Here is a 17,544-nt window from a genome sequence, read left to right on the forward strand (position 1 = left end):
AAAAAGCAAAAAGTTAAAACATCTGTAAGGCTGTCCCGTAAGGCGTACCTTTTTCCCTCATTTAGACAGCGTCCGTTATGTTGGCCTGATCCTCTAACTCTGCTTTTTAGCTGATTTTCTTGGCTGCCCTAAAAGGCGCACTACCTTTTTCCCTTATTTAAACCGGCCGCTCAATGTTTTTGCCTTTGCCTTAGAATTTTTAGATAATTTATTTGTTCTTTTGGCTCCAGACTCCCAAAAATTTGGATGACGACTTTTGTATGTAGTAGAGCTGCAAAGATTATTAGGGAGCCGTCGCAAATGATAGCAATGCTCTATAGAGATATCTGTACGGAAAATGTAATTTACCGAGATATGAGCACTAATTTATGGGATGTTGTTCATCTGTAAAAAAGAGTTCGATATTCTAGTCAAACAATATATGACTGCATCAAATAAAAAAATAATTCCAACAGACCAATACCAGCAGAAATAATTTCTTCAAAATTCCACTGTTATGTTGCTAATAGCGAGTGCCAAAGATGCTTACCATTTGTTACATGCATAAATATAACAATATTACAAAAATATATGATAACTCAGTTTATGGTCAAAAAAATAATGAAGAGCTCCAGTGTGCTAAGTACTTCACCCATATGCTCCTAGCTCTACGGAAAATGCTGACATAAGATAATAACTTGGGCAGAGTTCTCCTATCGTAAAAAAAAGCCGGCTTAGGGTGAATTGCATCAAACACTCCCATACACACGAGGTGATCGTCATCTTGATCATACAAAAGAACAGTGCCAACTTCTGCATCTATATGTGGAATTCATTGTTCGCCTATCTGAGAAAGAACAAGAGATCCTCCCTTTGTCCAAGAAGACAACTTCCCAAATTACCCCACATCAATGTATACAGTATTACAGTGCAATGTACTGTCTTCCTCTTTTCAGATTAACAAATGCAACACGACAATCAATAACTATGCATTTTGGAGTGATCTTCCTAGTGACAGTAGAGCTTGATCACAGAGTCTGCTCCTGCAGTAAACAACCATGGTTGCCTAGGATGGAACTTACAGTCCATGACACCTGAAGACAGTGGCAATCAAGAAATGTCAACAAAGTGGTAGCATGTGCAGGTGCCCATTACCATCAATACCATAAGCCATTTATATAAAATCCATTTTTTCTTTGGTATATAGTATAGACACATTGCACATAAAATGAAGACCCAAGACCAAACTAGTATAGTTTTTATTTGACCTCAATTTAATATTTGAAATTTGCTTCACAGATTAGTTTAAGAACTTGCAAAACACCTAGGGGATCCTTAAATTTAAATCTCGACCCATCAACTTAAGTGAATTTAGCCTTCTGGCATATTTCCTACAAAAAAAAAAAAAAACAGGATGGCCATGATTGAGTTGTACCATCAATCTTGTCAGCTGTCTTTTTCTAGATCAACATTAAGTATTCCTCTAGATGCTTTTATTTGTATTAAAAGCGGGAAATTAGACCTCAAAAGTGTCCTCTCATCTGATATTCATTACCACCAAAAGGTCCAACTAGACAAAGGTTCCTAATACAATAATGTATTGACAAATATATTGTATCCAAATGTATTTGAGATTAAGTGAAACTATACAACACTAATTGCAGCAGCTTCATCAAATTAACATTTATTTCCTCCAGTGTAGGACAGGATGACAAGTGGGTACTAGAGTAGAATCATTATATGCTGAAAAGACAGGGTAAGGCCATACCTCTTCCATTTTCACTGGCATGACCACGAAGAATCTCCAGAGGTACAATCAATGGATTCTGGTTTAGATCTGAATAAACCATGCCATGGAAAACATATGCCGTACAATCGTCAGAAGATGAAGCAAACAAAGGATAGGAGCGATGAAAGGCCACTCTGTTGATGTCCTTCGGATGGCAACTGTTAACATTGAAAAACCTTCAAATAAGCACATTTATGGACCAAGTTGAGCAAAGAATGAATAGACTAACCAATCACATTTGTAGAGAAGAACTAGTGGATATTTTCAATATAAGACATCTAACACCTGCAACTCATCTCAAACAAGATCCTTCCAATAAGCAAATCAAATTAAGATAGCATGAGCACGAGAACTTAAGTGCACAACTTAACATGTATCAGCACACAAGATTCGAATTCAAAACAGGCACAAACATCAATTCACTAGACTGGATTCATAAAAGCAACACAAGACACGTCCAGAAAAAAGCTTTTGAAAAAGACAAGAGCTAATTACAAGTTTGATAACTCCTAGAGGTTGAGATAAAAAAATGTCAAACGAGCACACATCAAGTAAGCATAAATGCAAAAATGTGCACAATCTGACATGTTTCAGTACAAGAACTAAATCCACAATAGGCGTGATTATTAAGTCACCAGACTGAATTCATAAAAACAACACAATGACACATGGAGAAAAAATTTTCAAAATTACAAAAATCAATTTAAAGAGCATACTTGAGAACTCTGTAAGGTTGAGATGAAAGGTCCATATCAAACCAGCACAGTTTCCCGTCTTTGCTCCCTACAATAAGATTGTCACCTGCACAAAAAGTTTAAAAAGCATCTTAAACAGTTGAGTATAGAGACTAGCAGACAACATCATCAAAGAGCATCCAAGACATACCACCAGGATGAACAGCAATAGACGAGACTTCGCGAACCCCTGTCTCTAGCTTCTTAATGAGCTTTTGCTTCAAGAGATCATAAACTCGAATATTTTTCTTTGTTGAAATAAAGAAGGCAGAGCGAGAGGGATGGAAAGCTGTTGAAACTGGAAGTCCATGAAGCTTGAATGGTATTCTTTGAGTCTGTTTCTTTGAGAGCATATGAATTAGCACTGCTTTTGATTGGGGTGGATAAGAGTCAAGAAATAACAACAATCAACTAAGCACAGTCTCGAGTTTCACAATAATGAGGCAAGAAACACGCACAAACACCCTCCCGCCTGACATTTCTGTGTCCATGCATCTTCTCTTTCAAACAAACAGAACGCTTTACTTCTAAAAGACGAAAGAAGACAGAGCCCTTACAGGATTTGCTAAGGACGGTCTGTCAAAACATTTTCACCAACAGCTGCACGTCGGTACCACCACTAGATCATACAGAATTAATACAGAACCAACCATATATGCTTTTCTTTATCACATCACACCACTATAAAATGTAAGGTAAGTTACCAATGTGTACATTTTGCCAATACTTATTACCAATATGGCAAAAATATCCACAACCTATATACTGATTATGTATATTATATGTATAGAATAGTGTATATAGTATAAGCATGCACAACCTATATATTTTGCACATACTTTGTAAACTAGTTGGCCAAAGTGTTCAGGCCATAATTATCCCTAAAATGTATAAGCCTCTAACAGACACTACAAAACATAAAGACATAGGCAGGGGGTGAGAAGCAGACACTCGTGTTGAAAGATCAGGCCAATAATGTAAATCAGATGAAGGATATCAGATGGCATAAGCGTTGAGAAATAGTCGCCCTTCCGATGCCACTCAACTGAAGAAACAGTCTGCATAATCCAATGACAAACATTTGAGTTACACGGGAGAGATTTCATCGTGATAATCACTTCAATACTTGAGGCATCACAAAGTATCAATGGGAAGCATGAAAGGTACCTTGAAGTGCTTCAACCTGATTCCCCCATTCTTATCATCTTGAACCCAATTCACAGCGATTTTATCATTATCTAAGAAAAATAACTAGAGTTAGGCAACATGATGAGTAATAACTCACACAAATTGCAGAGTGTCCAAATGAAACTGACCAGAGTCATCAGGGGTTGATGGAGTTTCAACATGCAAAAGCTCTTCAAGACTCTTTTGTTCTTCTGCGTTGCCAAGTCCAGTATTCAGAAGATATACATCTTCTCCCCTGCAACATTTATGTGGTAGTGGTTTAAGATCCAACCAATATGATTAACAATTATCATATACTCCAGTAAATCACTTACATGCAGGCTGCCAATATGGGGCGTTCAGGCAAAGGATTCCAGGAGACATGACTTACAGATTCCCCAAGCTCCCAAATCCTGACACACCTTCCAGTTTCAACCTCCCAAATGCGCACTGTTCCATCACTTGAACCTTCACATGGACGAGTCAAGAGAATCTAAGCACTTCAATCTGAACATTTATCCAACAAAAAAGCATAACATCTCTAGGACAAAAGATCATACCAGAAGCAATCCACTGTCCAGTAGATTCTGTAGAAATTGACACTACGGGGCCTTTATGACCTTTATACTCGAGATAACAGGACGTTGGATAAGGTCTGAGATCCTTGCGACTTGGCAACTTGGGCTTCAAAGACTCGGGATCAATATTAATCTGCACAAAAATAGAGATTTATTCCCAAAGGTATCAGATTATGATCTGAGCCCCATAAACAATAGTCAGATGAAATGAAGGGATAAAGGATTAAATCCTTCACGTACACGTTTTTTCCGAGCCCTTGGACATAAATAAAGATCCAAACAACGGCCAAAATTTTCATTGACTGCTTTCTCATATGCTGGAACATTTCTCAACGATGTGAACCTAAAGCAGTGAGAAGGTTAGCATTAAGACGTTAAAAAATATAAACAGCTGTACAGAGCACACAATTAAACAATCAAATAGACACTAATACCGTTTCGGGATAAACTTTGGTCGGTCTTCCTCAAACATAAGCTGATAAGAATTGATCTCTTCTTGTGTAGGAATATATTCTAAAGAAGGGTTATAAGACTCCTCATGACCTGAAAATTGGAAGGTGTTAGGTATGCAGAGTATACTTTATGCAAAAATGGCAAACAGGAAAGATAATATACAAAATTATCATCTAGAAAGGATGGTCAGGTTGCATACCAGGCAGTTTAGGTTTTGGAGCAGGAATATATGCCAACCCTTGTCTATCTATTGCACTGGAATCATCTCCCCATAAGAGGTAGGCACTTGGCTCTTCCTTTGGCTTCTCGTCAAATTTTATAAGCCCCTTTCGAATTGCCCGCACATATTGGACAACCTGTAAGTTCAGAAGATACCACACCAATCGTAAAAACCACCAAACAATGTCAATCCCAATAATACATCCAACATACAAAAACATAGAAAGACTCCCTCAAATTTACTGATAATGACTCATATTTTAGTGTGACCATACCGCAAATGCCCTCCTTTTGCGATTCCTGGCACGAATGTAACTGTACTAGCAACAATCTTTTGATATTCAGTATTAGCATCCGTCCAGGATTATTAACATTGGAGTTGACAGAACACAACTAGAAGAGGAACAAACGACAACAATATCCTAGAATTATTTGCAAAACTAGTATATCTGCTGGTACATGTGCTTGTACACATTGCCTTTTAAGTATAACACTTGATTTGAGCCAAAAGGTGAGTTCGATTTTCTCCTGAAAGTTGGTTTATACACCTATATAACATAGGTCATCTGCCTGGGCTCTTATCAGTGACATGATTAAGCAAAATCAACCAACCATGTACATAGTTGTACAACATATAAAGACATGGACAAGTTGAACCCGAAAAGAGGACACAGATTCTTTCAGAAACATCCTAATCAAGTGGAGGAGAGAAATAACCATATAAGATCCTACTGACGAGTTATCAAGAAAAAGCAGATTATACACTTCCAACATCACTCCAGACTAGTACGAAAATAAAGCAGGAAAAAAAGTATCAAAAGAATTTACCTTTTTACTCTCCCATTTTGAAGGGATAAAACGTCTCTTTGGTTCTGGTGCACTAGAAAGAGGATGTTTGGAGTCATCCCAGGAAAACCAGTCAACATAAGGCTGCAGAACAGAATAACAAATAAGAGTAAATGAGTTGAATTAAGTTAAGAACAAGTATCCCTGCAAGAAACTCCAGTGCCAAATGGTAATTATAGAGCACGAACCGCATATGGATCAAAATCAGCATGAGGTGCCTTTCCTTTCAGCAATCTTTTGATGACCTTGACTTCTTCTTTCGTGAGTTCAACTTCCTCATCATTATATTCATCATAAATCTTACGCCTGAATTCACAATATACACACATAATAAACAACCAAAAGAGAATGGATCTATAGATCACCTTATCAGAAATCTCTAAAGAGAAAGAAACTTAGCAGGGTGATAACTAATTTGAAGAGTGAAGCACGCAAAGGAAATGTCACCTTCTTGATAACGTGTTATTCTGGTTGCCTTTTCTTAGCCCATTCATACATTAAATAGTTCGGTACAAACTTACAAGCCAGGGTAAACAGCGAATGAGGGGATATGAACTATTGACATTCCAAAAGGAGGATAATACTAGTCTAACACATGCAGTGCTTGGGCGATTATAAACAAGATAGGCAGTATTAAACACTCCTTGTGTTGAAAATGATTCACTCACCAATTCTTGGAATCATCAACACTGGCAAGAAATGAGTCTAATTTATCTTGTCTCTCTTTTTTTTTAATCTTCTTCCCTGCAAGATCATATCCAATATGTTCCTCTTCTTTGTACCATTTCAATGGAACATCTCCAACAGTATTACGAGGATCAACCTGACAGGACAAAATGTAATTGAATAGAAAGATAAAAACCAAAAAAATAAACAGAAAATTCATAGAAGAAGTTATCCTTAGACCACTCATACATGAAAGAACAGGACAGCATGCAACATCATATTTTTGGATTCACCAAGGTATCATCATATTATCAACTCTGACCAAGTGTTTTCAAATACAAAAAGCAACAAGGTCCATGGGCTTGAAGTGAAACGCACAGTTCGTTGAAGTGAAGCACACAAGTTACAGAATCAGGAAATACTGAACATACATGAACTTAGTACTGCAATTATAATTACTAATTATAGCATCCAATTTGCAATTGTGTTGATATTAATCGAACTCCTTGAAAGTGAGGTTCAAACTTCAAAGAACAAACCACTTCTTGTTAGTATTACTTTGACTGTCATTGGTTGAAATGTACACTTCTATGAAGTTCATAGTTTCCCCATAAATCAATAATCCTCACTTTGCATCATTTCCTCGCTTTACTGATGGATTTAAACAACAATGTTTGGGCTAGTAAAAATAAAGAGACCCAAACAAAAAACTGCCACCTATAATGCAATTTATGACACCTTCCATTTCTTAACCCCGGGGGGGGGGGGGGGGGGGCAAACCTCATCTTCAGACGAATCGCTCTCTTCAACTACTGTGCGGGAATCATCGCTTTCTGCATCGTCATCTTTACCATGTCCAGTATCATCTCTACCACTGCCACTTGCACCATTACCACTAACATCATCACTTTTGGCATCAAATGAATCTTCATTATCACTTGATACAAAAACATCCTGCAAAAGTGAGAAACATCTTTGATCAACAAAGTTCCAGTTAATCGTAATCCTATGAATGAGGCAGCATGTATGCCCACTTATCTTACACCAACCCAAGAAAATAGAATTCACCATGTACCTCTTCCCCGGATAGATGACTGTCTTCTGATCCAGATTCACCAAGTGATCCATCATCAGAAAAATCCTGGAACAATAATGACCAACCATCAGGCAAATTATTAAAACTTGGAATAATCAATATATCTGATTTAATTGAGAACAACTCTAGGTTGTTTCAATTACCAGCACATGGCCAAGTTACTATTTAGATATATGCTAAGAAGTCACGATGCTGACAGCTCCACCTAATTCTTACCACTAGACTACAATATAACTAATCGCATTTTCATTGATTAAGGAAAAGGGATGTAAACCCACTACTTTTGAAGAACATTTGAAGATTCTGAATTCAAATTTGCTGAGTTATGGTACTAGGAGCTTTAAATCAACCAATGCTTAGAGAATAGAGAGTCATGCAACAATGAAGCTTGAGGCATTTTCAATAATTAGAGAAAACTTATAATAATTGAATCTTTTCAAGTTAAACGTACGCCTAATATAGCCTATACAATTAATAAATAGGAAGAGCATTAATCCTGCAAGTAATGACAAACATTGCTTAATCATTATGCTTTCACAGCACGCAATAGTACAAAGGGTTCTTGAGGCCTGACTAGGTAATTATAATTTATTCCTAATTACCTCGTCGTCGTCATCGTCAGAAACAACAGGGGATTCTACAAAATTTTCTTCTTCTACTGCTTCTTCATCTTTGCTTCTTTCTACCGCCTCTTCCGTGTTCTCCTTTTGTTCCAATAAGTTAATTGCTTCTTCTTTCTCTGCATCTTTCTGCAAGTTTTTCTGACGGGCACTCCTCCTCGGAACCTTCATCTCTGTTACAGAAGAAGAAGAAAACGAGGAGTGAAGTTGCAAGGGTTTTAAGAGGAGAACGATGCTCTAGGGTTTTAATGTCCTCTCTACTTATTTTGTAGTAATTTTCCGTCCAAATAGCCCCTTCAGTTTTATGTTTTTCATATAGGTCCTCTTGTTAACATTTTTAGTCACGATTGAAAAAAAACAATAGTTTTTTTAAATGAATTTGATGCAATACAGTTAATGTAAAATAATAATTGATATCAAATATTATATAACATACGAGTAAGTTATAATAAGTATCCTATATCAAATAAAATGTGAGATAAACCATGCATGTATTGACAATACATTAATAAAAACTTTTCGAGACAAAAATGCTTTAACAATACGTGATCTATAAATAATAATCCTTATGTTATTTATTCACCGTTTAACAAATGACAAATCCTTATCATTAATTCATTTTTTAATAATTTATATATTATCATCATTCATTATATAACAATTTATATATTTTATCCTTGTAACAAAAGCAATCAACCAAATATTATCAAAAGTTATAATGGAGTAATAAATACTGCCCACCTATCTACAGATTATCTGGATTAATCAGATCGATGGATCAAATGAAAACCAAAAAGGGAATAACAATCAATTGAACAACCCTCGTAATAAGCTCTTTTTTTTTTTCTTTCATTTTTAGTTTTACTTTTCTGTCAAACGACTAGACTCTCATTCTGGTTCTAGAGAGGATAATCATTCCTACTGAACATAAAGCATAACATAAGTCAGATGTGAGCTCGTACAATTAAAGTAGAATAAACAAGGGCACTTTTCCGTCAGCATGGCAAATATCACGTTACAACAATCTTAGAATTGCCATCGGCACCAAAATGAATGACACACTATTGTTACAACAAGAGCTGATAATTAATAGGAAGTCTAAATGGCAATGCGATACAAAATTTTCCAGTTTATTAACAAAGCCGAATTCCCCTCTCATATGGAGTCCTGGTTTCTTCATGTTTGTCTCTTCAAAAAAGGCACTGTGGTTGTTGAAACCAATCCGGGCATTGTTAGATAGATCAAAGTCCCAATGTTGAAAGGAGTTGACGCCATCTTGGTGTTTCTTCATCAAAAATATAGGTCAACGGAGAAATCAGGACACCGCTCCCTCCAATCTGTAGAAGACAATCAATAAGCAACAAGTTATTACTGAAGACCTGAACTTGGATGCTTAGCGCATATGGAAGAACAAAAGTACAAAGTAACAGATAAGTTTGTAAGAGTTATGATTCAGGTTGATTTGATTGAAAAATGCCACTCAAGTATGGCAAAGCCAGAGAATTGGGGTGCAAACTAGGACAGAGTAATGGAACATATCCCCACGCATATTGATGTGTTTCAGTAGTCTCTCATTTTCACTGTAATAGGGACAGAAAGCAAAAAATGGCAAGACTCAGAAAGTCTTCCAACCAGTTTAACCCCCCAAGCAAACACCCTAAAACCCAGAAATACACCGCCACATCAAAACAGAAGAAAAGAAATGTGCTCAAGCTGTTTGTTGAACAACTGAAGAAAGCAAATACAGCATAACAGGACATCCAGAGTCCAATTTCTGGATTTGGTCAGCAAGGATTAAAAAGTTACACATCACTTGTACAATTGTCAAAATATTATGGGACAGAAATAGCATCTCACCGCCCTAAGCTGCTGAACAGACTTGTAAAGTGCTTTCTTTGGTACACATATGACAATGGCAAAGTAATTAGCTGTAACCCGTCCATCATGCTTGCAGAAGACTGGACTTATGGTGGGTCCCTGTAAGTAGAAGATAAAAAATAATGAGTTATCAAAAGATTTACGGCCAGTATGAGCTATTGAGCTGTAATTGAATTTTAGGTGAAATGGGTTTGAGACCCACTCCTGTCCCAGCCATTGATCCCGTGATATAGTGATGAGATCAATGGCTGGATAGTGGACGGTGTAGGTGTAAAAACCTGTTCCACCAGAAGAATTGTTCAGCCATAAGAATGTCTGCTTGGGACTGTCCAGAAGTAAACTATGTTCTCTTAAAAATATTTATTTTCAATCATGTCTCTTAATAGCTGTAGCTAGGTAAAACTCTTAGATTTTTTGTTTAAACTACTAATCTTTCTGTGTAAGTCAGGGACTTGAGTAACCTGCAATCCAGATAGTGACGTTTGGCTCAATATTCGTTCAGCGACTTCCTCCGCACTGCTTCCTCGCATATTAGCAGTTACCTGCCGTGAGATGTGTCAGACAACCAATACAGGTATAACAAAAATTTCAGCATGAAAGAAGTTACACACACCGTAAATTGACCTACAGCCCTCAGATGTGCCTCCAGTCTTTCTAGCATTTCATGTGTTATATCAAGTGCACCTTTTCGCTGCATTAGGGACTTTCTGCCAGCGACAAGGACTGCCTGAAAGGGCAAAATAAGATCAAAGAATAGTCAAGAAGGCTACTCAAATTGCATACCAAAAGAATGTCAAAGATGCTGATACATCGCAACTGGAAGGAGTGATCACCTGACTTTGCACGATGACTCCACCTTCTATTTCCTTCAGATTATTTTCTCTCAGTGTGGTTCCGCTACTCACTAGATCCACAATAGCATCAGCTATTCCCATCTGAATTATTATCATTATTATTACAGAGAAACAAAGAATAAGAATACAGGAGGAGCATTTTAAAAGGCCGTTAATAGTAACATTATTACAGAGGGAGACAGAATAACTATTATTATTGCAGACAGACAAAGGATAACACTACCGCTGGAGCTGCTTCCAGGGCTCCATCAGCAGTTGAAAAAGTGACATGCTTCAACCCATTTTCTTTCATAAATTTAGGACCCATCTGGAAATGATGATTACCAATGAGCACATCAAAACCGGGGGAAAAAAAGAAATAGAAAAGTCATGTAAAAAGAAAGAAAATATGCAAAAGCAATAGCATTATACATATGTGAATCCTGTTGCAACTCTTAGTGGCCTCTCAGGTGTCCACTGTGACATCTCTGCTAACTCCTTCATTGAGTTCACATTCTCAAAAATCCCATATTTTGGTATCTGAAAAATGAAGTAGATCTTACTGACAAGAAATATAGTACATCAAAACAGCAAGAATGCCACAATAAGTGTGTTTACAGTTCTCCGGTAAAGTGAGATAACTTACAGCAAGAGATAAACGACAATCACCATACTCAAGGGCATCATGGACAATGATGAGATCTTCATCCCCCTGCCAAAGAGAAAGTACTGATCATCCATTCTAAGGACTTAGCTTGTAAATATGTTAGTAACTAGTAGGATTAGTTTTAGTTTGGACAATGTTTTAGTTTGGACAATAAACTGACTCCACAAACTTAGAAATAACTTTTGAACCAATAGCTACATCCAAGATTGTGAGTATGGTCACTTTCTTTGTTTAAAATCAGTTCATACAACACAAACTAAATGTCACCCATGTAATATAGTAGCTTAATCATAATATGATCTAGTGACATGTTTACTTACAACATATGCATGCCGAATATAGATACAAAACTGCTCAAAATAACTCCACATTTCCAAATTAAGCGAACAGTCACAACGCTAATGAAAATGCAAATGTGATTTTTATATGGAAAGTTCCACAAAAAAAGAAGTTATCGCCAACACAAGAGTCTTTTGAAAGTTGATAGTTGTTATGTCTAGTAATTTATCAGTCCAGCTTGTTACAAAATAAACATATATACTCTTATAACTATAAGATGATCAGCAGTGAGCCGAAACTTTCCAATGCACATCCCAGGAATGTAAATTTTCTAGCTGAGAACTCTTTCTAGACTCGAGAAAATTAGCTATTGAACTATCAATGCTCGAGGGTATGAGACAGCTCATAAAATGTTCGTTTGACATCTACTTCTTCTTATTTCATTTCTTTTCTTTACATAATTATTTCTTTCTTATTCATTTTTTAAAACTTATACGTGAAGCAAAAATAATCTAACCACGAGAAATAAAAATGAGGTAAACTTTGTTTCCTATTAAGGTGAAGATTCAGCAAATTAACTACTCACTGTTAAACTACCAGAGCAGACAGTTTATACAGATGTTCAATTAAACTCACATGATGTCTACTTCGATTGTTTCTTTTTGTTGTATTTTAACTGTGCTTTTATTCGTAAAACATCCCAAACCTTTAACACCAGTAGAAGAAGTGAGGATAGTGAACGTAATAGCAATCTGGAAAGAGAGATGAGGTGACATGTTATAGAGGAATGGCAACTGGCTTATCTAAAAGAGGAATAAAGCACATTTCACAAAGGATATAACAATCTAGAAGACAATAACTATTTAATATTAGAGTTTTTACATAAGTTTAGATGCATTACCCAGGAAAGCTAGATTCATTTCATATTCATCTGCCTACATAACATTAGGTTCTTTAAACTATATTCAAATAATGAACATGTTGACTCGTCTATGCTTTCATACGAATGAACACGCTGTAACACTCAGTATTTACCTGCCCATATTCACAAACTGTGTCGAGACCAACAATGCCAAGGTCTAAATCTCCAGCTACCAACTTCCGCACAATGTCTTTTGGTCGTTGAAACCACACTTCCAGATTGGGTATCTACAACAGAGAGAGAAATTCCCCATGTAACCCAAATAAATTATGTGTTTTCCTGAAATATATGCTCTAGGTTCCAAAGATTTAACCAGAAAAACACAATGGTCAAATACACAGAGAAGGTAGCACCTACATCCTTCCTAATTACTAAATGTGAAAATGTCAAACAGATACCAGAATTGGGGGGGGGGGGGGGGGGGGACATTAATAATGCATGTGAAAGATATGGAACCTAAATATGTTGTAATCACCAAAAAGCTTATGAATTAAGAGTTCAATTAAAGAAACATCTATTAGCTAATATATCCATGTACACAGGGAAGGCAGCACGTACATTCTTCCTAGTATCTAACATCTCTCTTTCCCTCCTACCCCTTACAATCTTTAGTGAATCCAAATAGCTAATTCAAAATACACATTCTTCTCATTTACAGTTATTGGAAAAACAGAAATTCTGCAGACCTGTGGAATTTCTGCAACGTACTGCCGCGGATTCACCTGCCTAACTGATAGCTGGCAATCCTGTAATTCACCAACAAGAAGATTAGAAAGTTAAATTTCAGCAGTTCAATATAGTTAAAGAAGAAAAAAGATGAATCCACGAGCGAATTCCTATTACCTTGAGAAGATCGAGAGAATCAGCAGCCATTCGGCCTTTGCTAGGCAAACCGATGCGAACTTCGGTTCTATCAGAAGGTCTCTTCTCCACATTACCGTTCACGACGGCCAGAGGAGACGTCGCGGAGCAACATGAGACGGTGAATTTAACGGAAACTTTTCGACAGCTAGTGACTGATGATTGAGAAGAAAGGAGAGTTGAAACTGAACCTTGAAGGAAAAACGTCTGAATCGCCGTCATGTTTTCACTTTTTCCGTACAATGATATGCCGGCGCCGGGAATTGAAGCGGAGACGGATTGGGAAGAGATAAAATCGCCGCCGCGAAGGAGTGATTGGGATGGTGGAGATTGAAGTGAGAGTAACAGGCGCGTGTAATGTGTGAGGAAGATTCTCTCGGGGCAAAGAGAACTATTCCATTGATTGGGAAATGGGAAATGGGAAATGGGAAATGGCGATTTTAGCCCAATCTTACCACCCCTTGTGTGCCTATTTACGTGCGGTTTTAAGTTAATGCAATATCCTTTTTATTTTATCTTTGGAATAATTTCGAAGACATCCTTTCATATTTCGCTCTATAATATTTATTTTTTTGAACAACTTTCACATATAGTAAATAAAAAATTTATATTAGTATGATATAGCAATATTTACATAATTGCGCTCCATAGCAAATATAGAAACTGTATAATTTGCTATACATATGCAATTGAAGCAAATTGTATAAAACAAGAAAGAGAAAGACACTTGGGCAGAGAACTGTATAAAAACGAAGTGTATAAAACGAATTATATTACTATAAGTGTATAGAACGATTATATATAATTTGAATTTGTATAAAATGAGAAAGAAAAAAAGACAAAAGAGATTTGACAAGAAATATACAGTTGAATCGAATTGTATAAAACGAGAAAGAGAGAAATTAGATACAATTTGAAAATTGTATAAAACGCGAAAGAGAGAAAGGCAAAAGAAATTGGGCAGGGGAGTATTTTTATTGTATAATTATAAGCGTATAAGACAAAAATATATGTACTTGCATGTGTATATACAATTTTCTCACGCTTTATACAAACAGAGCACAATTTATACATTTCGCTTCTGTTTGTATAAGTGAGATTGGGAGAGTGGCGAGCGAGATCTGGAAGAGGGGAGAGATGGAAACAAAATATATGTATTTATACAATTTTCTCTGCTTTATACAATTGGAAACAAATTTTATATACTTGTGTTTGTATAAAAAGTGAGGAAGCGAGCGATAGATTGGAGGAGAGTGGCGAGCGAGATATTTGGGAGAGAGGCGCCTGACAATTTTTTGCAAACGTTTGCTATGGAGCACAATTAAATCATACAATAGCTACTTCATTTTTTTTAGGTTATTAGTTTGCTATTATATACAATTTTCCCTGTTTTTTTATGGTTTACGATACTACGTCTGTCTTTCTTATTTTTATTATCATTCTTTAAATTTACTTAAAATAAATATAAATTAATTTAGATTTGACAGTTTTACCCTTTTATATGCAAGATTATATTTAATTTTCAACAATTTATCTCTATTCGTTAGATTATTTTTCTTCTTCGCTTGTAAAAATGTTTAACTAAAACAAAATCTAATCGTTCTTATCGAATTTCTCTCTTGGGAGTTCATTTTATCTTTGATTTGAAGAAATTATTGTCGAAAAATGATGGATTATTGGGGGGGGGGGGGGGGATAAAGGTGAGATGAAGATGAAGAGTTAATATTTGATAAAGATAGTGGATCGGCTAGAATGAAGACTTTTTTAATTTTTGTTTGATTAAAAAAACACGTATATATATAGTATTAAAATTGATTTATTTTTTTAAAGTATTTGTTAAATGAGTTTTTTATATATTAATATTTATTGATATGAAGAAATTAATATATAGAAGGGTAAAATTATCAAATCTAAATTAATTTATATTTTTTTAAAAAAAGCTTTAAAGAATGGTTACAAAAAAATAAAAACAAGGGTGTAAACGAATATCATTAACCACCAGGGGAGGAGAGTGTTATAAAGCAAAACCTGGAGGAAGGTCTCTAAAATTATCGCTTTATCTTTTAAGAGTTACATATCAAAATTTAAACTTATGTATTTAACCTACGAAAATAAAATATTATATGTTTATTAATTAAATCAATTTATCAAAATAAATAAGTTTATGTTCATTTATTAAAAATTTGACTTTAAGAAAATATCAAATAAAAATACAATAATAAATTTATCTAATTTTGGGAATACCCAAGTACCCCCTCAACCTATGCCCGAAATCCCAGAGACACACTTATACTATACTAAGGTCCTATTACCCCCCCGAACTTATTTTATATGTAATTTTCTACTCCTTTTTAGCCTACGTGGCACTAGTTCAAAAAAAAATCAACCATCGTTGAACCCACAAGATAGTGCCACGTAAGCTAAAAAGGGGTAAAAATTATTAATAAAATAAGTTCAGGGGGGTAATAGGACCTTAGGATAGTATAAGTGTGTCTCTGAGATTTCAGGCATAAGTTGAGGGGGTACTTGGGCATTATCCCTCTAATTTTTTAAAAGATGTAAATTTAAAATGATAACATAAATAGAAATTGTGGGAATAGTTTCTAATGATTTTGGTCTTCATGTTATTAGATTAAGTTTATTTAACTTTTAATTTAATTAAATATGTAATTTTAATTCTCATATCTAACTTGACGTTAACCCTATTAACTTTTTGCTCTCCTTTTTTAATCTTCTTAATCTATCTCCAACAATTAGATCTATTGTTGTCATTTAACCATATTATATTTTTTAATCTAAAACCTTTTTTTAAGAAGTAACCAAAGTTTATCATCATTATAAGAATGGGATAATGCCCAAGTACCCCCTCAACCTATGCCCGAAATCCCAGAGACACACTTATACTATACTAAGGTCCTATTACCCCCTGAACTTATTTTATTAATAATTTTTTACCCCTTTTTAGCTTACGTGGCACTATCTTGTGGGCCCAACGATGATTGACTTTTTTTTCCGAACTAGTGCCACGTAGGCTAAAAAGGGGTAGAAAATTACATATAAAATAAGTTCAGGGGGGTAATAGGACCTTAGTATAGTATAAGTGTGTCTCTGGGATTTCGGACATAGGTTGAGAGGGTATTTGGATATTTTCCTTTATAAGAATAGGAAATTAATATGTTGGATCTTATCAATATTCAAGGCTTTAAATTTACAAAATTGTGTTGTCCTTGATATTAAGTCTGTTAATGGTAGATGTTTTGTGATTCTATTTCTTTTATATTTAATTCTTATATTAATGCTAGTAGTATAGAGACTAAAATCATTATTAAAGATTTTGTCGATGACATTTTCATTTGTTACAATTTATCTATTATTTGTTCATAAATTTTTTTTCCGAAAGATCAAAAAAGAAAATGGGTCAGAATCTTATGTGAAAATGATTTTGAAGATTCAAAATAAGAGTCAAACTATGCTTAGTTTTCATTTATGATGTTTGTGTTGTGTGAGTTCTAGGAAGCAAGCGTTGCAAATGATTGACATAACAGCTCTACTGGTAAAAAAGAAGATGTCACTGAAGCAACAGGTTCGCAAACCCTAGTATTATAATGTCAATTTCCTTTACTTTTTATATATGATTCACACTTTCTTTGACTTGGGGCTTATGTTGCTTCTTGATTTTGATCTTTTTTTTATTGAAAAAATATTCAAATACGTCATTGAACTTTCAGAAAAGATTTATATATATCATTCATTAAAAGTATAATCTATCTATTTCATTACCGTTTAGTGTTAAGCTCATTCATGTCATCATTTTTTAACAATGATTTTATAAAATCATTTTTTATACGTGAACCTTTTCTTTTCTTTGGATTTGATGACCTTTGAGGTGCCAATGGGGCATATAAACTGACAATTTTGATTTATTTATATTATAGAGAAAGTTATATTTTTACAATT

The 17,544-nt window shown here is 35.2% G+C and overlaps 2 protein-coding genes across 2 annotated transcripts; both read right to left on the reverse strand.

The window, feature by feature from the left end:
- Positions 1–460: 460 nt before the first annotated feature.
- On the reverse strand, positions 461–8,427 carry LOC101245591 (ribosome biogenesis protein BOP1 homolog). Its single transcript, XM_004230415.4, has 18 exons — positions 8,130–8,427; positions 7,507–7,572; positions 7,212–7,385; positions 6,434–6,588; positions 5,954–6,071; positions 5,748–5,849; positions 4,900–5,056; positions 4,682–4,790; positions 4,488–4,590; positions 4,230–4,380; positions 4,005–4,137; positions 3,819–3,925; positions 3,670–3,740; positions 3,500–3,560; positions 2,654–2,881; positions 2,485–2,569; positions 1,748–1,926; positions 461–1,073 (listed from the first exon to the last, which is right to left on the reverse strand). The coding sequence occupies exons 1-18, from the start codon at positions 8,316–8,318 to the stop codon at positions 988–990; spliced, it is 2,274 nt and encodes a 757-aa protein (XP_004230463.1). The 5' UTR covers positions 8,319–8,427; the 3' UTR covers positions 461–987.
- Positions 8,428–9,111: 684 nt separating this feature from the next.
- LOC101245890 (ATP phosphoribosyltransferase 2, chloroplastic) lies at positions 9,112–14,101 on the reverse strand. The gene is made up of 11 exons (XM_004230416.4): positions 13,570–14,101; positions 13,413–13,472; positions 12,840–12,953; positions 11,505–11,570; positions 11,291–11,398; positions 11,103–11,186; positions 10,859–10,960; positions 10,639–10,752; positions 10,487–10,567; positions 10,005–10,124; positions 9,112–9,484 (listed from the first exon to the last, which is right to left on the reverse strand). The coding sequence occupies exons 1-11, from the start codon at positions 13,807–13,809 to the stop codon at positions 9,389–9,391; spliced, it is 1,185 nt and encodes a 394-aa protein (XP_004230464.1). The 5' UTR covers positions 13,810–14,101; the 3' UTR covers positions 9,112–9,388.
- Between the last annotated feature and the right edge of the window lie 3,443 nt (positions 14,102–17,544).

Source organism: Solanum lycopersicum, chromosome 1 (genome assembly GCF_036512215.1).
Source record: "Solanum lycopersicum chromosome 1, SLM_r2.1".
NCBI lineage: Eukaryota > Viridiplantae > Streptophyta > Magnoliopsida > Solanales > Solanaceae > Solanum > Solanum lycopersicum.